Source organism: Littorina saxatilis, linkage group LG4 (genome assembly GCF_037325665.1).
Source record: "Littorina saxatilis isolate snail1 linkage group LG4, US_GU_Lsax_2.0, whole genome shotgun sequence".
Classification (NCBI taxonomy): Eukaryota; Metazoa; Mollusca; class Gastropoda; order Littorinimorpha; family Littorinidae; genus Littorina; species Littorina saxatilis.
The window spans coordinates 28,798,053-28,820,616 of NC_090248.1; the positions used below are offsets into that span (position 1 = coordinate 28,798,053).

Sequence of the window (22,564 nt, forward strand, 5' to 3'; positions counted from 1 at the left end):
GATGAACGTAAATTTGGATCGTTTTATGAAAAAAAAATTTATTTTTTTTACAATTTTCAGATTTTTAATGACCAAAGTCATTAATTAATTTTTAAGCCACCAAGCTGAAATGCAATACCGAAGTCCAGCCTTCGTCGAAGATTGCTTGGCCAAAATTTCAATCAATTTGATTGAAAAATGAGGGTGTGACAGTGCCGCCTCAACTTTTACAAAAACCCAGATATGACGTCATCAGACATTTATCGAAAAAATGAAATAAACGTCCGGGGATATCATACCCAGGAACTCTCATGTCAAATTTCATAAAGATCGGTCCAGTAATTTACTCTGAATCGCTCTACACTGACACGCACACACACACAGACACACATACACCACGACCCTCGTCTCGATTCCCCCTCTATGTTAAAACATTTGACTAATGTAAAAACAAGAACTGGAACATGCAATGCAAGAGAAACTGTGATGCTGCTAACATTTGACATACACATTTAATTTGTTTCTTGGATAAGTGGCTGGGTTCTTGGTGTGTGTGTGTGTGTGTTTTATTGGTTTTTTTTTCTTCAAAGGTCTCTCTCTCTCTCAGTCTCACTCAGTTATTTCTTTGTGCTCGTTAATTTCTGGTTTACATAGAAGACAATATGCGTGCTTTGCAGTAAGTGAAATATATCTGGTATGCTGTAAAGTGTAAGATTAACTTAAGAAGCATCTTTTAATTTCACCACAATTAACCAAACACTCCGCTGAACTTTGTGGAAGAAACTGAATTAGAACAGAACTGTTCCGGAAATAACTTTTGTCATGGTTTTCTGTGCTGTGCAAGAGTTGTATTCCTTGAATGTGAGACGAGAACGTAAAGAGGCTGATATTGCCACAAAACATTGATGTCGGATGTGCATGTTTGTGATAGAAAGTCATTTTTATCTCCCACAATTCCGAGAGGAATGGGTCACGTGAGATGGAACGTGGGAATACGTCACCGAACGAATTGTTTCCGTCCTGTGAAGACGTGTTGGTGCACTGTCTATCTTTTGCAAACATGCACGTTGGAGCTCACTGTTCGTTGCGACAGAATCAGTGTGTTTTTACTTGCCTCGTCTTCAAGGAATACAACTCTTCCACAGCAAATAAAAGCCCTGACAGAGTTATTACCCAACACTGTCCACCAAGAGCATCTTCTTTCTTGCTTTCAGTCAGTCATAATGATAACGGTATTCATTGGGATTATTCTATTTTGGAAGAAAAAGAACAAAATTCTGTTTGTCATTTCACATTTCAGTCGCAAAACATCTTGGCAGGCGGTTTGCCAGACGAAGAAAAGACCTGTATAAATCAAGAATTTGCAGAAAGACAAATGTCCAGTAGCAGCAGTAACTTCAGACATAATTTGCACATTTTGGACACCCAAGCCAACTAACTTGTATTGGCTTGGGTGTCCAAAATGTAAAATACATAGCTCATGTTCGCCCATGCCTGCTTCCAGCGTCTTTAGAAAAGGGAAACAAAAAACAGGATGCTGGTTTACTTGAATTTTATTTGGCACTCGATCACACTTTTTTCACAAACAACCCACTGAGTTTCATAAACAATTCCAAATTGTACATTTATCACAGTAGCTTTGTCCTTTATACATACACATTCTTAAAACATGTGATTGAGCTTCATCAAGCTCTGATTCTGACACACACACACAGACACACATTTTTAGTGAAGAACATGATTGTGATCTCAAAGAATGTCATGTGTATAGTCAAAATAATAAATGCACATGTGAGGAAGGCAGATAGCAAGTACAGTGGAACCACCCTTAACCTTCAACGGATCACGCTTTGGATTACACAGTCCAGATGATGTGGGTCGTGTACGACCCATCGATCCTTAAAAAGAAGGATTCAACGTAAAAAGTATAAGTCGTACAGGACCCACGTCATCCGAATAGGGATAAACTCTTTACCGGCTCTTTGCAGAGTATGGGCCATACACGACGGACGCCATCCCAATAGGAATAATCATCGTAAAATCCTTCTTTAATTCCATATGAGTCGCCCACGACCCCCATCATCCGGACGGCCCAGTTTAAATTACGTCATTGTTTATTTGTTTGATGACAAAGATAATGCTTCAGAAAGTGGTTGTAAATAGTCTCAGATGTTCGAGGATTACATGAAGTCCTGATAAAAAAAAAACTCCCAATAGTTTCAGAGATAGACACTTTTGTGAGGCTCTGGGTCGTCCACAACCGAGGAAGCATGGTGAAGTTTAAAAGACCTTTAGACCTCAGAAAATCGGGTTTTAAAAAGGTTTATGTAAAGCAAATCGGACAAAGCAGAGGGGGAGGGGATTGGGTGGAGTGGTACATTTTCAAAGGAGGATCTCACTGTAGAAGCAAATACACAGAAATGTTGCTGGTGTGTTTCCACGCCAATTATTCACACACAGAAATAAATACATAAATAAAATAAATAACAAGTCGCGTAAGGTGAAAATACAATATTTAGTCAAGTAGCTGTCGAACTCACAGAATGAAACTGAACGCAATGCCATTTTTCAGCAAGACCGTATACTCGTAGCATCGTCAGTCCACCGCTCATGGCAAAGGCAGTGAAATTGACAAGAAGAGCGGGGTAGTAGTTGCGCTAAGAAGGATAGCACGCTTTTTTGTACCTCTCTTTGTTTTAACTTTCTGAGCGTGTTTTTAATCCAAACATATCATATCTATATGTTTTTGGAATCAGGAACCGACAAGGAATAAGATGAAAGTGTTTTTAAATTGATTTCGAAAATTTAATTTTGATAATAATTTTTATATATTTAATTTTCAGAGCTTGTTTTTAATCCGAATATATGATATTTATATGTTTTTGGAATCAGCAAATGATGGAGAATAAGATAAACGTAAATTTGGATCGTTTTATAAATTTTTATTTTTTTTTACAATTTTCAGATTTTTAATGACCAAAGTCATTAATTAATTTTTAAGCCACCAAGCTGAAATGCAATACCGAAGTCCGGGCTTCGTCGAACATTACTTGACCAAAATTTCAACCAATTTGGTTGAAAAATGAGGGCGTGACAGTGCCGCCTCAACTTTCACGAAAAGCCGGATATGATGTCATCAAAGACATTTATCAAAAAAATGAAAAAAACGTTCGGGGATTTCATACCCAGGAACTCTCATGTCAAATTTCATAACGATCGGTCCAGTAGTTTAGTCTGAATCGCTCTACACACACACACACACACAGACAGACACACACACACACACACGCACATACACCACGACCCTCGTTTCGATTCCCCCTCGATGTTAAAATATTTAGTCAAAACTTGACTAAATATAAAAATTACCACAGACAAAAAAAGAAAAACAAGTGTTCAATAAAAATACCACCGTGTTTATAAGATTAAGAACAAAGGTATGGCAAGATGTTCAGATCAGTTTTGCAACTGCATGGCTCTATGCATAATAAATAATGATAATATATTAATAATAAAATAAATTTTAAAAGCAAAAGTCCCATAAATCCCATAAACAGCTCCAATTGCTTTTCAATTTGAATTACAATACCAAAATCATTTTTACACAATTTAAAAACAACAGGTTCTTACCGCTGTTTAGTAGCATTCCTAATCATGCCTTGATCAGCTGCCTTCTATATATACGACTTGTGTCTGTCTGTGTGTCTGTTCGCGATGCACGGCCAAAGTTCTCGATGGATCTGCTTCAAATTTGGTGGGCATATTCAGGCAGACCCCGGACATAACCTGGTCGATGAGAATTTTCAACACGTGCTCTCAGCGCACAGCGCTGAACCGATTTTGATTTGCGCGCTGAACCGATTTTGGTTTTTCTCTGGATCCATTCCCAGTAACTCTTCCTTATCTTCTCCAGTGTTTTCAGCCGCGTTTATCTCCCTTCCTCATCTAGTATGACATATATGATGAGTGAAAGTAAATAATAAAATATATGTTTGAGCATGTACATTTTGCAATAATGTAAAGTAGGACATCAGTATTCTGAATGAAATGAAGGACTTGAAAAAATGAATTTATCTGTGAGCGTATATATTCTCGGTAAAACGTAAGGGACAGATTTCACCAAAACATCACAATAATATCCAATGAGAAATGTACAACAGTCGTCAGTGTAAATATAAAAACTCTTCTGGCTTACTGCAAAATACTGAGGGAGTCTTGGTAAAAAAAAAAAAAGGTAGTCCCATAACCATGTTTGGTCGTAGACAGATCCCAATTTCTCTAGGGCCAGCTTCATGAGGCTGGGGCCTCTCACTGCCTTCACATTCCCTGGCCCTGAATAATGTCCGGTGCCAGCGGGGTGGACTGGAGAATGCTTGGAAAAATTGGGTATTTGTATTCTCCCCGAGTGGGGTTTGAACCCTGCCCGCCAGCATGAGAGGCAAGCACTTTAAACCTTATGCCTCTCCGGCTCTGAGTCTTAGTATTATGAGGTAAATTGACAGATCTTATGGACAGACACTCTGAAAAAAGCAAGGTCTTAAAAGGGAGGACAGGGGGCTTAAATTGCAGGTTCCACGGTATCCACGACAAATAATAGGACACACCCTCACACAAATGTACACGTTTGCATACACCGTCAGTTCTCTATGGTCAAAATCAGTGCTTTTCTGAAGCAATGTCCACAATGGCAGCAGCATACTTCTTGTAGTTCTCTCGACCCAAAAGCTCCCTCAGCTGAAACTGAAACACAAAATTTTAAAAATGAAATCGGTGCTCTCTAAACAAAATAAAGTAAAAAAAATTAAGCTGAAAGACGGAATGAACAGAGAAAGTCAATTCTCTGTCAGTGTCACAAAAATAAAACTTGACATCAAATGTCATAATTTTGACAATCAGCAAATTTAAACACTTAAAAGCTAGTGAGCAACCAACAAGTTAACAATAGGCCGAGTGGTAACGCACTTGCGCTCGGAAGCGAGAGGTTGCGAGTTCGACCCTGGGTCAGGGCGTTAGCAATTTTCTCCCCCCTTTCCTAACCTAGGTGGTGGGTTCAAGTGCTAGTCTTTCGGACGAGACGAAAAACCGAGGTCCCTTCGTGTACACTACATTGGGGTGTGCACGTTAAAGATCCCACGTTTGACAAAAGGGTCTTTCCTGGCAAAATTGTATAGGCATAGATAAAAATGTCCACCAAAATACCCGTGTGACTTGGAATAATAGGCCGTGAAAAGTAGGATATGCGCCGAAATGGCTGCGATCTGCTGGCCGATGTGAATGCGTGATGTATTGTGTTAAAAAAATTCCATCTCACACGGCATAAATAAATCCCTGTGCCTTGAATATCTGCGCGATATAAATTGCATAAAATTAAAAAAATAAAATAAAAAAATAAATCCCTGCGCTTAGAACTGTACCCACGGAATACGCGCGATATAAGCCTCATATTGATTGATAGATTGATTGTTCCTTATCACATAAACCATACGCACAAAAAGACAAAGAAAGCCCACATCTAAAACAACATCACAATGAAAGAAAGAAAATAAACGAAAACGCGCTGTAAAATAAGTAATTGACTGCATGACAAGAAGGTTTGTCTATCCCCACAAAGAATCTATGCAATAATGCAGTATAAGTATGGGATTCCAGCCTCACATATTCAACTGTTGTTTGGCTTGTTTCCTACCTGATATAGATGTACAGTGAAACCTCTCTTTAAAGATCCTCCAGATACCGATGCTCGTTTACATAAGATTATGTTTCAAACGATTTTCTCTTTAGGTCCAAAAAAACAAGAAATTCCTCCGAGGTAGGAAAAACACCCCCGTCCTTACCATTCTCACTGCCACCAACTGAGAAGGTTATTTCCCTTTGACCATTAATATGTCCCTCTATAAGTCCTTGTAGAATCTTAATCCACCAATAACTCCCTAACCGTGTGTTTGACTGGTCCCAATTTTTGTAAGGACCGTCTCAGGAATGTATAGAACCTGTTCACCAAGTTTGGTGACGATCGGTCCGTTCATTCTTGAGATCTATATGCGAACACAAACAAACAAACAAACAAACACATCGACCGAATCCTATACACACCCCTATACCGGGGGTGTAATAATAGGTGTGGTTAAGGTAACATAGCCAAATAAAATAGGGTAGGAAGGTAGGCAATCACTTTTTTTTTTTTTAATAGCAGAGCAACCAAGCGTGTAGCACTCGCAACCGAAGAAGATGCCGCCATTTTTGTCATGGCAAGCGTCTGTTGGGCCTTTTTAGTAGAAGGAGTTATTTCCCTTGCATCGTCTGTCGTCTGCATGACGACTCGAGCGCTTTCGCTTTCATTGCGTTTTCTGCACTCGTTTTCTTGTTTTTTGTGGGTTTTTTTTTGACAAATGTAATAAAAAGTTATTGGGTCGGCCCCTAAAAATAGGGTAGGTCGGGTTACCGTAACCACACCTTTTTTTTTTTAGGCCTTATAAGGTCTCCAAATCAACCTTAGTTTCTCACATTTTGAGGGTCTTAAAACTGAAGTTGCACTGTATTTTACGCAGTTTGCACATGCAACTTACACATTTATGCACATACATATTTGGATACAAAATGTGTCTTTTACGCAGTTTGCACATGCAACTTACACATTTATGCACATACATTTGGATACAAAATGTGTCTTTTACGCAGTTTGCACATGCAACTTACACATTTATGCACATACATTTGGATACAAAATGTGTCTTTTACGCAGTTTGCACATGCAACTTACACATTTATGCACATACATATTTGGATACAAAATGTGTCTTTTACGCAGTTTGCACATGCAACTTACACATTTATGCACATACATTTGGATACAACATGTGTCTTTTACGCAGTTTGCACATGCAACTTACACATTTATGCACATACATTTGGATACAAAATGTGTCTTATTTTACATGCACTGTACTTAAAATGTAATGGTTCTTAATGATTATGGCTTTAAAATACATTACAGTACAGTATTACATAAATTACTCATGGCCTAAATGCAAAGCTGTTTGACTTTACCTTTTGTTCCCATCCTCTGATATTCCTTCCTCACCAAAAGCACACACACACATGCGCGGACACGTGCGCACACACATACACACGGGCATGCGCGAGTACACACACACACACACACACACACACACACACACACACACACACACACAACACACTACCACCAACACCATCACTAAACACGCAAGTGTACCTGAAGCAATGTTGGATTGTTAGCCAGAAGAATAGCTGTAAAGAGCTGCCTCCAGTGTAACCCTTCCCACCTCCCTAGTCATGCCGTCACCCCTGCAGTGAGCAATGCAAGCAAAGCTAACTAAGAAAGACTCTATTAGAGTATAACAGTGGAACCCCCCTTTTAAGACCTCCAAAAATCAGAGAAAATTAGGTCTTAAAAAGAAGGGAGTCTTATAATGGGGGTAAATTTACAGAGGTTAGGAACAGAAAGACGGGCGGGGTGGTAAGACGTCGGCCTCTTAATCTGGCCACGGCCGCCTGGTGGGTTAAGTGTGGAGATTTTTTCAATCTCCCAGGTCAACTTATGTGCAGACCTGCTAGTGGCTTATCCCCCTTCGTGTGTACACGCAAGCATAAGACCAAGTGCGCACGGAAAAGATCCTGTAATCCATGTCAGAGTTCGGTGGGTTATAGAAACACGAAAATACCCAGCATGCTACCTCCGAAAGCGGCGTATGGCTGCCTAAATGGCAGGGTAAAAACGGTCATACACGTAAAATTCGACTCGTGCAAAAACACGAGTGTACTTGTAACGTGGGAGTTTCAGCCCACGAACGCAGAAGAAAAAAGTCAAGAAAACAGGCTCTATCAGCGTCAAAGCTAAGAAAGTCTCTATAAGCATCAAAGCTAACTAAAAAAGGCTCTAATAGTATCAAAGCTAATGGAGAAAAGCGCCATCAGTATGCAATTCTAACACCAACTCTGTCAAAGCTAACAAAGAAAGGATCTAATAGTATCGAAGCTAATCAAGACAGTCTCTTTCAACATCAATTCTAACAGCAACTCTATCAAAGCTAACAAAGAAAGGATCTACCAGCCCTGTGCCTAGCAGTCATGCACAATTGCTTCCAGATCTTCTTCTTCTTCTTAACATCCAAAAGCACATGCACAACAGATGTTGATGGGGTTACCCCCTTTTAAGACCTCAAAAATCTGAGATAATCAGGTCTTATAAAGGAGGAAGTCTTAAATTGGGGGGGGGGGGTCTATTAAGGGGGGTTCCACTGTACTACTTGTCTCACAGCAATGACTAACCAGTCGCGTAAGGCAAAATTACTACATTTAGTCAAGCTGTGGAACTCACAGAATGAAACTGAACGCACTGCATTTTTTCACAATGACCGTAGTCCACCGCTTGTGCAAAACGGAGTGAAACTGACGAGCCTGTTCAGCACGGTAGTGGTTTCGCTGTGCTGCATAGCACGCTTTTCTGTACCTCTCTTCGTTTTAACTTTCTGAGCGTGTTTTTAATCCAAACATATCATATCTATATGTTTTTGGAATCAGGGACCGACAAGGAATAAGATGAAATTGTTTTTAAATCGATTTCAGAAATTTAATTTTGATCATAATTTTTATATTTTTAATTTTCAGAGCTTGTTTTTAATCCAAATATAACATATTTATATGTTTTTGGAATCAGGAAATGATGTAGAATAAGATGAACGTAAATTTGGATCGTTTTATATAAAAAAAAAAAATTATTACAATTTTCAGATTTTTAATGACCAAAGTCATTGATTAATTTTTAAGCCACCAAGCTGAAATGCAATACCGAAGTCCGGCCTTCGTCGAAGATTGCTTTACAAAAATTTCAATCAATTTGATTGAAAAATGAGGGTGTGACAGTGCCGCCTCAACTTTTACAAAAAGCCGGATATGACGTCATCAAAAGTATTTATCGAAAAAAACATCCGGGAATACCATTCCCAGGAACTCTCATGTCAAATTTCATAAAGATCGGTCCAGTATTTTGGTCTGAATCGCTCAACACACATGCACAGACAGACAGACAGACACACACACATACACCACGACCCTCGTCTCGATTCCCCCTCTATGTTAAAACATTTAGTAGAAAATAGCATAGTCTGTACAGTGGAGCCCCTCTTTTAAGACCCTTGAATTAAAGACTCCAGGTCCTGTGAGAGTAGCGTTTCCACAGTGCAACCTCAACAGGTTCACAACAAGACCCTTGAATTAAAGACTCCAGGTCCTGTGAGAGTAGCGTTTCCACAGTGCAACCTCAACAGGTTCACAACAAGACCCTTGAATTAAAGACTCCAGGTCCTGTGAGAGTAGCGTTTCCACAGTGCAACCTCAACAGGTTCACAACAAGACCCTTGAATTAAAGACTCCAGGTCCTGTGAGAGTAGCGTTTCCACAGTGCAACCTCAACAGGTTCACAACAAGACCCTTGAATTAAAGACTCCAGGTCCTGTGAGAGTAGCGTTTCCACAGTGCAACCTCAACAGGCTCACAACAAGACCCTTGAATTAAAGACTCCAGGTCCTGTGAGAGTAGCGTTTCCACAGTGCAACCTCAACAGGTTCACAACAAGAGCCTACCAAATTCATTCTTAAAATGTATAAAGAGAATAAGCTATTCAGGGTCATTCTCCAGAGCTGTGTACCATTTTGTGACATGCATTTTCAGTCCTTTAAATGATTATAACGTAGATTAAATGGCAACTGGAAAGTATTCTCTTTACTTTTTTCAGTAATACTCGATAGATAATTATACAGACATGCAACACAAAAAACGTACTATATATTTTTGTATTCTTTTTATATAATTGTTAGTGTTCAAATCCATGTCACAACCTTTGGAAACCATGTTACGAAGTTGGCATTTCTTTACTTTACTGAGACATTTTAACCATACAAATTGATTTCATTAATAAGAACTGGTTCCATCCTTGGCCTTCCTTCAACTCCGTAACATGGTTTCCACTGGTACACAGCTCTGGAGAATATAACCCATAAGTTTATTTCAACAGGAGAAAGCTTCCCTTATTGAGACTACATGGCTGATATTTGCAGGTACAGTAGACAGATCAGGTACGTAGAGGTTACACGCCGAGTCTCAGTGATTATTAAAAATAATGGTCGAAGTTAGCGGATCATGAAAAATGCGAGCTTTAGCGAGCTTTTTCATGACCGCGAACTGAGACCATTATTTTTTATAATCACTGAGACGAGGTGTGTAACCTCTTTATTCCTCCTTTCTTCAGTTATTCAAAGAAAAGAGGAGGTTTTTTGCGAAAGTTTGATCGAATCCTATTCACTCAACCAGTCAACCTGCGCAGGCGATCGATTAATGCGCGGTTGTATAGTTCCGTGCAAATCATTCCATTCTGTTAACACTTCTTGTCAGTTTTCCTATTTTGGACTAAAATCAAGTACACAGATAATCATGCTGTTATTCTGCTGTGGCGGCAAAGGCAGATATTGTGTGTTCTGTATATGTTTTGGTATCGCTTAGGATAATGTTCTTTCGTCAAATGGGACTAGCAGACGAACTTTTGCACCCGTGTTCCAACGTTAAAAACTGTATGAAGTTCAGTTTTCTGGGGAAAATAGTGTATGAAACCGCTTTATGTTGTTTAAATTGATGAGATGTGTGCATTTGGTTGCGTGTGATCTGTTTATTAAATGAAATATTGTTGAAAACTGACCGTCGGATTGCAGTCTGTTGTCGAAGAAACTGAGTGAAAAGAAGGGGAACTACTCTTGTCGCTAGACAAAGTATGAGTTACTTGCCTTGCGGGAAATTGCTTGTGATGAACGTTTGAGCACGGCAAATCTAGATTCAGAAAACAACCGAACTCATGGATTTTATATGAAGATTCATGTGTTCAGGCCTGTAGTTGTTAATTTAAATGCGGTATGTTTGTATTGTTTGCTCCAGAGATGTATACTTCGTACGTTAGAGCGTTCGGAACTTTTCAGTCGCAAAAAGTAGTACCGAAACAGAACAACTTCTCAACCCATTGCACTATCGAGGATTCAGGCTGTTGCTGGGTCGTTATTTGTTTGGTTGCTGGGTCATTATCGAAAAATAACTACCTCTACAAGTTTACAGAGGTAAAGAAGCAGAGGGGGGAATAAATAGCATTTTGTTAGACTTCGAAGAAAAAAAACATGTCGCGCACATTCCAATACCCATGCAACTTGCAAGACCAAGATAGCGCACGGAAAGAAAAAGTTAACTTTTATCTTCCACGCACAATCAAAGTGTAAGCTGGAAAAGGTAAATAAATATACATGCAGAAACAAAGAAAGTATAACAGTCTCACCCAACCTACAAACTAAAGACATTGAAGAAAATATTGGACAACCAACCTTCATTTTACTACAGTGGAACCCCCCTTTACAGACCTTGACAAATCTGATAAAATGATTCTTTCTTTCTTTCTTTCTTTGGTGTTTAACGTCGTTTTCAACCACGAAGGTTATATCGCGACGGGGGAAAGGGGAAGATGGGATAGAGCCACTTGTCGATTGTTCTTTCTTTCTTTATAATTTGGTGTTTAATGTCGTTTTCAACCACGAAGGTTATATCGCGACGGGAGAAAGAGGAAGATGGGATAGAGCCACTTGTCAATTGTTCTTTCTTTATTTGGTGTTTAACGTCGTTTTCAACCACGAAGGTTATATCGCGACGGGGAAAGGGGGGGAGATGGGATAGAGCCACTTGTCAATTGTTCTTTCTTTATTTGGTGTTTAACGTCGTTTTCAACCACGAAGGTTATATCGCGACGGGGGAAAGGGGAAGATGGGATAGAGCCACTTGTCAATTGTTCTTTCTTTATTTGGTGTTTAACGTCGTTTTCAACCACGAAGGTTATATCGCGACGGGGGAAAGGGGAAGATGGGATAGAGCCACTTGTCAATTGTTCTTTCTTTATTTGGTGTTTAACGTCGTTTTCAACCACGAAGGTTATATCGAGACGGGAGAAAGAGGAAGATGGGATAGAGCCACTTGTTATAACTCATTAATTAATTAAATTGTTTCTTGTTCACAAAAGCACTAATCAAAAACTTGCTCCAGGGGCTTGCAATGTAGTACAATGTATTACCTTACTGGAAGAATGCAAGTTTCCAGTACAAAGGACTCAACATTTCTTACATATACTGCTTGACTAAAATCTTTACAAAAATTGACTATATTCTATACAAGAAACACTTAACAAAGGTAAAAAGAGAAACAGAATCCGTTAGTCGCCTCTTACGACATGCTGGGGAGCATCGGGTAAATTCTTCCCCCTAACCCGCGGGGGGTGATAAAATGATGTCCTACAAAGGAGGGAGTGTAATTAAAGTGGGGGTAAATTTACAGACATTATGGACAAAAGATCTACAAAAAAATCAAGGTCTTAAAAAGAGAGAAGTCTTACATTTGAGGGTCCTCAATGGGGGTTCCACAGTAATGTCACTCCTGCAAACAAAAATAATACTTTTTTTGTGTAGAGAAATGTCGATGAAAAGCAGACTGAGCTATACCTGCCATGGCCGACTGTGAGATCCAAGTCATCAAGCTTTGTGTTGGTGAACGTCACACGTTGTGCCCTTGTGTACAGCCTCACACCTCCTTGCACATCGTCCTGAAAAACATGAAAGATGATCTGATAAACAAAGGGAAGTAAGCGGTCTAAATGCATACGACATGTGTAATAGAGTAAGTCAGAGCTATTCGGAACCATTCTCCTGGCACCTGAGAGAATAACAAGCATTGAAATGAACAAGCGACTTTCATCCTTAATTATTTTGGTTAAAAGATTAACTTTCTGAAGATGACTGATTTGACCCGACAGTCATTTGATTATGAATGGACTGTGGTTTGAACTTTGTTTTCTCAGGATAAGAACCAAGAAAAGGTTTCATTTAGAATGTTTAGTTACAGAGTATGTACTGCACATTCACAGTGTGAATAAAAAATCATTACTTATTATTCCTGGAAACCCTGTCTTGTACCTTGAGGAGTTATACCCCTTTGACACCGTTACATGAATTTAGCTACACTGCCCACTATTTCCCTGCATCTTCTCAATTTAGTTTGCATTTTTTTGTAATGAATGATGTAGCACGAGAGCATGTGTAAGCACACATGTACGCACAAGTCTTCTGCCGCCTCTTAACATTCACCTTTCCTGACAAACACAAATAACAATGAAACAGACAGTACAGTACATCGATTCAAACAATTCAGAGATACCTGTGCTGAAGCTATGGCTCCCACCTTTTCATCCGACAGTTTGCCTTTCCTTTCTGCAGATAAAAAACAAAACAAAAAACAATAATTTCATAAGTCCTGACAAGAAATGCACAGATGAAAGAAGTACAAAAGAGTTCAGGCATCTCAGAGATAAATGAAACAGCAGCGCACCTTCAGCACATATTGGGTAAGTATATAGAAAAATTAGAATAAAGTTCTGAAAACCATCACATTAACGACAGAAGTTGCACGTGTCAAAAAGAATCTTAAGTGTATACAAAAAACCTTCATCATGTAATAGTGACTACTCTTTTTCTATCCCACCTTCTTACGCCTGAAAAACACACACCCACAAACCAGTCTGTAGAAATAAAAAGCTGCACTTTTCATCTCACCGCATGAATAAAGGCCCCGCTACCAGGTTGGCATAAGATAATTATAACCTACCATCAATCACAAAGTGTAAAACAAGAATAAATACCTTTCAAGAAGTTTCTCTTTTTCTTTTTTCCTCTTTCCTGTTTACCCTGCCAAATGAAAAGATGTCAGTCAAAGACATCTTGGTACAAAAAAAATATTGCAAAAATTGAGATGTCACAGCCGTCTCACACACACACACAGGTACACACACACACACACACACACACACACACACACATAACAAATAAAACATAAGATTTAGATGCATAGCAGCTTTTCTGAAGTTTGACCTAGCAGACATCTTAGTCCTGCAGCACACACAAAACAACAACTAAAACAGTTACCCATTTTTGTTTTTTTATAAATCAGAAATGTAACCTAACATGTCAAATAACAACAAGAGCTTAAATTCAGGAGAAAAAAATTGTGTCAGCATAACTGAAATGTCACTATTGCCATTACTAGCTGACAGTCACTATCCAAACTGTACCAGTTCATGTTGAGCTGCTCGTTCCCCGTCTTCCCTTTCTCTCCCTCCCAACACGCCAGCCTCTGTCACATTCTGTCCATGTCTCCCATCTTCATTGGACGCAAGACTTGTGTCACCTTTGCTATCACTGGTCACTGGTACCACTTGAGAAGGGTCACCTTCTGTATTACTGGTCATCACTGCTTTTTTGATTTCAAGTCTTCCACTTTCACTAGATGCTTGATTATCATCATTCAGTGAAGCAAGTGTTAAAAACTTTCCTTTGGCCCATTTCATAATCTGGTTAGCGTAGGCCTGATGTATGTCTTCGGTACCACTGGACTCGTGAGATTCTTCAACATTGGACTGTGAGGTGCTACTCAGCGATTTTTCTGTGCTACGAGTCTTCTCTGACTGAGACATATTCGAGGCAAGCGTAGAAAGATTACCGGCAGAACTAAGAGCTGCAGAAGCTTGCTGAAATCTGTCATCGCAGTCTGTCTGATCTCTGTTGAGCCGGGGATGGGGTAAGGGTCTTGTCTTAACTATCACAGCAGAAGATTTTCCGATTTTCACGAGCCTTGGCTCTAGCATGACTTGAGGTACACTGGAGTTCTCCGAATAAAGATCAGAGTCACTTTGGCTGCTGTCTGACTGTGCATCACTGTCTCCACCATCCCCCACTCTTCTGTCTTTTGAGTCACTTCTTAACGTGACTATACTCTGTGCAGTGGAACTACTTTGCGTGTTTGTTACTCCGTCTAACCTCTGAACCAAAGAACTTGTGACTGATCTCTCTGAAAAGCTTAACGATAAAGAACCACTAATATCCTCCTCTTCACAATCACTTGAACTAAGAAACTGTTCAGCATTTCTGGTGCTCTCGTGTCTTCCTCCTCTATCTCCGGCAGAACTTCCACCAGTGGAATCGTGGATGTCTCTGATGCTGTCAAGAGACAGTTTCTCTCTTAACGCAGCAGCAAGCTGAGCTGACTGGGTAGCATGCTTTTTGTGCAGAAAGGTGTGCAACGCTTCTGCCATGGCAAGACGCCAGGCCTGTAAAGAACCAGTGTCTTGTGGTTTCTCAGGTCTGGTAGCGGCTGTTGACTCTAGTTTCTGTCTATGTTGCTCCGACTTCAAGTGCTGAAGGCCCATTTTCTGCACACACAGAGAAAACACGTCTTGGTTTAAACAAAACTGTATTCAATTCAACTATCATGTCATATACAATATCTGTTTTTTAGGATCCACACTCAAGCATAGTGCTTATTTTAGACGGAAAAAGCAAGGTGACGTTACTGTGACACTTTGCAGGATCTGACTGGCATGTGGACGATCCCCTGGATCTTTGTGCAGCATGCTAAGTACCAAGCCCTGCAGGGCTTTACTGTAGCAACCTGGTAGTGGTACCACCTGCAACAAACATATTGTCATATTTTGAGGACTATAAGGCACAACTTATGCTTGCACCTAATATGCCATATATGTCTAATCTGTATCAGAGTGTGTGTGTGTGTGTGTGTGTGTGTGTGTGTGTGTGTGTGTGTGTGTGTGTGTGTGTGTGTGTGTGTGTGTGTGTGTGTGTGTGTGTGTGTGTGTGTGTCTGCGTATACGTGTGTGTGTGTGTGTGTGTTTTAACTTAATTTCTTGTCACTAATGTCAATATGCAAAATTAATTCATTTACAAATTCCAACTCGACACAGGAAGCCGTCAGGATGTAGATTTTTGGTATGTGTCCAAGTGGAGGGAGGGATTTATCCAGTGTAAAACCCTGGCAAGACCTGAGATGGTGAGCTGAATAGTTTTCCCAGGAAGGACTATGCGCTTTAAATGTAACATATGAACTAAACAAAAATAAACTCTCACCTGCTTGGTGACAACTTTTCCAACGAGCTCAAACCTTGACGGAGCATGGAAGGCGTATTCCAGCGTCATCATCTCATACACACAGCAACCCAAGCTCCATACATCTGTCTGCAAAACCGAATACGAGTTGAGAAGGTCTTAACTAAAAGGTAATAGATATATAGGACATAAACAGCATTGAAATCGATGCCCTGTGTTCCTTTGTTGACAATGGAAATCAACCCTCCGCTCTGGATACAGAAATTAAAAAGGGAAAGGTACGTAGTCTAAGTAGACTTCATAACTGTTACAGATCTGTCATATTTTCCACTTTTCAACACCTTTCAAAGCCTTAATAAGCATACATTACTGCTGCTCAATAATTAAAGATGTAAACTAAACTAAAGACTACCAGTAGTCTGCCAAATGTAGATGCATATTCTTTTGCTGCAAAAGTTACAGATGAAGTTCTTATGAAACTAATTTTGCTGACATATACCTGTAACTGTATAAATACCATACTAAACTGTTTCATATATACGGTTGTACCACAACCACTGAATGACAGAACTATCCACTTGACTCTACCTTTTTCCATTCCCATTATTAATCCAAAGACCAAAATCTAAAAAAAAAAATGGTGTTTGATCTTGCCTTTATATACATTTCACAAACACATGCATCATGAACTGAACATGAGTACATGCTCGAACTAACCTTGTAGTTGTATGGGTTACCCTGATAAATCTCTGGGCTGATGTACAGCGGGGTGCCTATGTGTGTGTCTGCCATCTCTTTTGTGAACACCAGCTGTCTGAAATAATTCATAAGAGTAACAGTAAGATAATCAATAATGCAAACCAACACACACGCACGCATGCACACACACACACTGCAACTGTTGAGAGGTCTGTTGGCCCAACTGGTAGAGCACTTGACATGTGATCCTCAGGTCCTAGGTTCGAATCCATGCTAAAAAAGGACATGGTTCAACTTTATAGATGACTCCAGAGACTGTATCCATGTTCCAACCCTGTGCCACTGCCCTGTGCCAACTTTGGTCATTCTGCCAGAAGTATAGGTGTCGATTACACCTAAACACGCTCACGCGTGAATAAACGCCTATTGTTCTTCACTTTCCACTTTCTTCACTTCACACAAAATTGCAAGCAAAGGGGATACAAAAAAATAGTGGAGGAAAAAAAAATTAAGTACCAGGTATGCAAACTAGACAAATGAAATGTCAGCACCTGCCCATAGGCTAACTCAAACACACGTACTGACCTTGCAATGCCCAGGTCACCTATCTTTATGCTCATCTTGTCCTTCAGGAAAATGTTCTGGGGTTTCAAGTCTCTGTGGAGAATTTTCTTTTGGTGCAAGTACTGAAATCAAAAGAAATCAACACATCTGGCATGTAGGAGTTGCAAAGCACAGACTCGCAATCATCATGACCACGCAGAGAAAGAAATACAATTCACACAAACATTTTCTTTACAGTGGAACCCCACTTTTACGACCTCCACAAATCTGAGATCGAATCAGGTCTCAAAAACGTCGTCTTCAAATGCATGTAAATGCACAGATGCTATGAACAAAATATCTTTAAAAAAACCAATAGGGTCTTAAAACAAGAGGTCTTCTTCTTCTTCTTCTTCTGCGTTCGTGGGCTGAAACTCCCACGTACACTCGTGTTTTTTGCACGAGTGGAATTTTACGTGCATGACCGTTTTTTACCCCGCCATTTAGGCAGCCATACGCCGCCGTTTTCGGAGGAAGCATGCTGGGTATTTTCGTGTTTCTATAACCCACCGAACTCTGACATGGATTACAGGATCTTTTTCGTGCGCAAATAAGAGGGTTCCACTGTACCAACCTGGAGTCCGTCAGCCAACTGCTGAGTCCATGTCACCACAAGCGCTTCATCCACTCCAACCCTTTGTCCACTCTCGGGCCTTCTTTTCACCCTGGAAGGCAAACATGAATTTGAACATGGGATTTCCCTTCTTTGAGCCATGTGACGTCGCGTCAGAGACTGACGAAAATTCATATTTAGGCGGCCAGCCGAGATTACAAAATAGTGCATGTTTGTGTGCGTTCAATCGTAAAAAGTAAAAGTAGTTCTGACCAGAATTAATCGATACATACATGTTATTTGTATTTTTGACCAAAATTATATTTTACACAGATCTCGAGTCATTGTTCACCTCGGGGCGGGGATGTAGCTCAGTCGGTAGCGCGCTGGATTTGTATCCAGTTGGCCGCTGTCAGCGTGAGTTCGTCCCCACGTTCGGTGAGAGATTTATTTCTCAGAGTCAACTTTGTGTGCAGACTCTCCTCGGTGTCCGAACACCCCCGTGTGTACACGCAAGCACAAGACCAAGTGCGCACAAAAAAGATCCTGTAATCCATGTCAGAGTTCGGTGGGTTATAGAAACACGAAAATACCCAGCATGCTTCCTCCGAAAGCGGCGTATGGCTGCCTAAATGGCGGGGTAAAAACGGTCATACACGTAAAAGCCGTGGGAGTTTCAGCCCATAAACGAACAAACAAAATTGTTCACCTCGACCGTGCTACCCAACGTATAATAAACTACAGCCGAAACTGTAGTTGTCTATAAGAACAACCCAAAGGGCAACCAAAGGTGGTCATCATAGACCGGTGGTTGTTGTAGAAAGGTGAATTTAGAACATCGTCAAGGTTTCTTTGGGATGGTAGTAATGGGCAGGTGGACGTTATTAAGAGGTGGTCGCCAGTACAGGTTCGATTGTAACTAAATAAGTATGGTACTTGTGCACTGCAATCTACCTCTGAAGTACATATATACAAACTCTCTTGTTTCAACTCCTTCTACACTCCTTAAATACAGGGGAATCCCCTTTTAGTTTTACGACCCTCCCACTCTATCCCCCACCCTCCTTTTTCAGGTTGAGTTGGTTCCAATGTCTGTAAATCCATCTACATTTTAAGACTCACTACCTTGACCCCATTTCCTCAAATTTTCTAGGTCTTCTTCTTCTTGTGGGCTGGAAATTCAACGCGCATTCGTGGGTATGAGTGGACTTTAAGTCTTACGTGTAAAACAATTTTCCCCAAAGTCTTTGGGCAGTCATAATTTAGCTAGGTCCATTCCTTCTTTGGGATATGAAAACAGCCATGTTTCTAGCGAAAAAATAGACAATTTTCAACTCGCCATAACTTCAAATCCACTTGGACTAGAGCAACAAAATGTGACTGTCTTGTAAAAGAATTCCTGAGCCTTCTAACTGTGGTAGTGAAGTTTTTCTGCGAAGCGGCCTTGGGCACATACGACGGTTTTAGTCAACCAAATAAATAGATCTAAAACACTCGTGGCCTTGAAATGTTGCAACCTTCCTAGTTGGCGCGCTAGCTACATGCTGGCAAAAAAATACATACATGACTTGAAATTATTTTGAAAAAATTAGTGAGCCTACCTACACAAGTCATTTTGAGAGATTCCCACTTTTGCACCATCCACACAGTACACCACCACCTTATTCTTACTTGACGTTGTCCAGAAAGCTGCGGAGGTCACCACCTTGACACAGCTCCAGCACCAGCAGCAGACCAGGACTGACTTCAAAAGAGTCAACGAGGCTGACGATGCTGGGGTGACACAGCCTTCCCATGATGCAGAGCTCTTTGCGAGCCTCCTCCCGATCCTGTGCCCTTGCTCCCTGCTCGTCAATCACTTTCAACGCATACTGAAAACCAGCACAGCAAATAAACAAATAAGCATGTGAACAGAAATGATGGGATATTTTATACATTGGAGCCCCCCTTTTAAGACCATCAAAAATCTGAGAAAATCAGGACGTAAAAAGGAGGGAGTCTTAAAATGGGGTTACATTTACAAATTACATAGGTTATGAGAAAAAAAAGTATTCGAAAGCAGGGTTTTAAAAGGGAGGAAGTCTTAAATCGGGGGTCTTAAAATGGGGGATTCAACTGTACGTAGAAAGGATGCAAAGCTCTTTGCGTGCCTCCTCTCGGTCTTGTACATATACACCATGATCTATTTGAGTACAGACTGAAAAAAAAGGTGCAGCAAATACATAGTTACGACCATTGACTGCTCACTGGTGTGGTACATTATTCACTGTGATGATTTACTTTTAAATGTATCCAAGTACTTTTACTTTTAAACTGATGGTTTTGCAAGGACTGGAAGGAGTAAGGTTGGACTGTGTGTATTTTAATAAAAGTTGTGACTTTGCCTCATTTTTATAACCCCGCCCCCCTCCTTTCAGATCCACACAAATATATGGGAGAAAATCAGATTTTAAAAAGGACAGTCATTAACTTGGGGTAACTTTAAAGAAACGCACAGAAAACCTGTAAAGCAAGGACTGAAATAAGTGGACGTTTTAGATGGGGGAAGGGGGGGGGGGGGGGGGTGTTGATTGTAGCAGTACATCATCTGCATGTACATTTTGCATACAATGTTTACACATGTAACAACATTAGATCACTTTACCTTTGGTGAAGGTTGCGCTGTTATTGACTGGAGCTGTGTCAACAGATAGACACTGCCGTAACTTCCCTTCCCCAGCTCCCGTTCTATCTGCCACCGACTTTTTACCTGCTGCATCCTGGCTGATGTCTGGACTGAAGTGCAGTTAGTTCATTTTTGATTTTTCCATTGGCATTCAGTGGTGAGTTTCATCTTGTGCCTGCAGTGGGTAAACTTATCCATGGCGGGTTTATCAGTGTGTCTGCAAATTGCCTGGTTTGTCTGAAATAAAATCAAAAAGGAAAAAGTCAAATAAGGCAGTATCAAAACTTTTAGACCAGAAAATTCCATACATGTCCTAACTTGATTCGCTAAGAGACAGTTACATTGACTGTGTCATATTTGTCCATCTTTTTTCACAGCCTTCCCAAACTATTTGTATTGTAGTGAACACACACATATACACACAACCACACACCCACACACACAAACAGGCGTGCAAACACATGGCATCATGCACACACACAATGTGACGGAAATTCACATTTGATGAAACTGAAATAAGCGGATTCCATTGATTCAGAAATACATGAAATATATATATAAGTGTATGAATTTAGATCTTGGAGAAGCAAAATGACTGGACATGTCAATTGTTAACACAGTAAACACGAGACGGATATATCTTGCTCTGAATTCTCACGGAATCCCTCCGCCACCTCTTTGATAAAACAAAAATATATATGACAAAAGTCGATATCATTCCAGTGACACTCGTTTGTTTGTTGCTGTCTACATGTTGACCTTGAACGTGAAGAGGAAGTATAACAAAAAAAGGGAGAGCTAAGTAAATCACCTTCCTCCCCAGCTCATGCGTGGCCGGCCGTGCAGTGACCATTCTGTCATGAACTTATAACTCACACAACTCTTTAATTCCAACTAGAAGTAGCCATATATGTGTTGCGTCTCAAATAACTTCTAAAATCGAGGACGAAGGCGAAACTACCTCATTAAGTTGTGTTTGCTCTTCAGTCTCACTAGAAAAATGAGCTACACAAGCAGATAACTTTTTCCGCCATTTTGAACAATACTGTCAACTTCCGGATTGTTGCTGTCACATGACCAAAGTTTCGACCAATGACAGTTAACCAACAAAATACCGGATTTTATCGAAGTAGGCTATTATTGGTGATCCAAAGGTTTATGTATTTATGTGGAATAGTAAGCTTAGACAAGCCATGCTTTGCTATTGGTGAAAATATGTGAGAATTGCAGCTTAAAATTAAAAGCGGGCAGTGTTACCTGTAGCTTGGCGTTTTTGAAAGAGAAAGCTGTGCCAAAGGACAGTGCAAGAAGAGGACCTCTATCTGTTGTGAAGATACCGGGATTTAATTATTTCCATACATTGAAGTGTAACTTGCATGTCAGTGGGACACTTTCTCAGCAGTGGCGAGTCAGATTAAACATTATTGAGTCTCAAACAACATTTTTGTAGCAGAAAACATGCTAGCAATACAATGTAAACAGTTTTCACTCACTCATCCACACGTATGCTGAAATAAGTAGGATGTGTTGGGTGTGACGTCATTGTAACGCAAGTTTCACTGCATCAAAAACATTTTCTCATTATGAAAAAAAGAAGGTAATTCAATTTCAAAGACACATTTCGGCAAAGTAAAACACTGATTACCACAACATCAAGATTGAATCACATATATCTCATCAGACAACTCAGTTGAAGCAGATGACTATTTTATGGGGCGGGAAAAAGCGTAACTTTCGTTTCATGTGACACTCCAACATCGTAGCAAGAGGAGGGAGAATAGTAAACCAAAAGAAACAAAGAAACAAAAACAGTAATTATATTTTACTGCAATAAACCTTAATTTTTACTTGGATGTGTCGTCAAAAACAGGCTATTTTTTTTAAACCATCAAATTTACTTTTTTTGTTACTTCTTGAAATGTTTCTTACTCGACTTGGTGCCTTATTTGGCGGCTGGCATAGGCTTTTTCTCTCTCAAAACGTTGGACGGAAACTTTGGACGGAAACTCTTAATTTTCCAAAACAGAGAGCAAGTACAACACTCAATCCAAATCAAGA

The 22,564-nt window shown here is 40.1% G+C and overlaps 1 protein-coding gene across 3 annotated transcripts; it reads right to left on the minus strand.

Moving 5' to 3' along the window:
- Nucleotides 1-1,516: 1,516 nt before the first annotated feature.
- On the minus strand, nt 1,517-21,559 carry LOC138964418 (serine/threonine-protein kinase Nek4-like). 3 transcript variants are annotated; one of them, XM_070336374.1, is made up of 14 exons: nt 21,468-21,559; nt 20,486-20,743; nt 19,513-19,712; nt 17,863-17,953; nt 17,271-17,371; nt 16,704-16,800; nt 16,008-16,115; nt 15,440-15,553; nt 14,162-15,298; nt 13,733-13,778; nt 13,252-13,304; nt 12,540-12,640; nt 7,214-7,305; nt 1,517-4,719 (listed from the first exon to the last, which is right to left on the minus strand). In XM_070336374.1, the coding sequence occupies exons 2-13, from the start codon at nt 20,597-20,599 to the stop codon at nt 7,233-7,235; spliced, it is 2,235 nt and encodes a 744-aa protein (XP_070192475.1). In that variant the 5' UTR covers nt 20,600-20,743; nt 21,468-21,559; the 3' UTR covers nt 1,517-4,719; nt 7,214-7,232. The 3 variants fall into 3 exon arrangements, with proteins under 3 accessions (XP_070192475.1, XP_070192474.1, XP_070192476.1); XM_070336373.1 differs by having other exon boundaries at nt 21,318-21,551; XM_070336375.1 differs by lacking the exon at nt 7,214-7,305 and having other exon boundaries at nt 21,318-21,551.
- Nucleotides 21,560-22,564: the final 1,005 nt, after the last annotated feature.

Excerpts from the sequence above, each read along its gene's own strand:
- LOC138964418 (XM_070336374.1), bottom strand. The coding sequence starts at position 20,599 with ATGCAGCAGGTAAAAAGTCGGTGGCAGATAGAACGGGAGCTGGGGAAG. Across the intron at positions 16,801-17,270 it reads GGTGACCTGGGCATTGCAAG|ACAGCTGGTGTTCACAAAAG; the intron begins GTCAGTACGTGT and ends GAATTATTTCAG. Across the intron at positions 13,305-13,732 it reads AAAGAGAAACTTCTTGAAAG|AAAGGAAAGGCAAACTGTCG; the intron begins GTATTTATTCTT and ends TTTTATCTGCAG.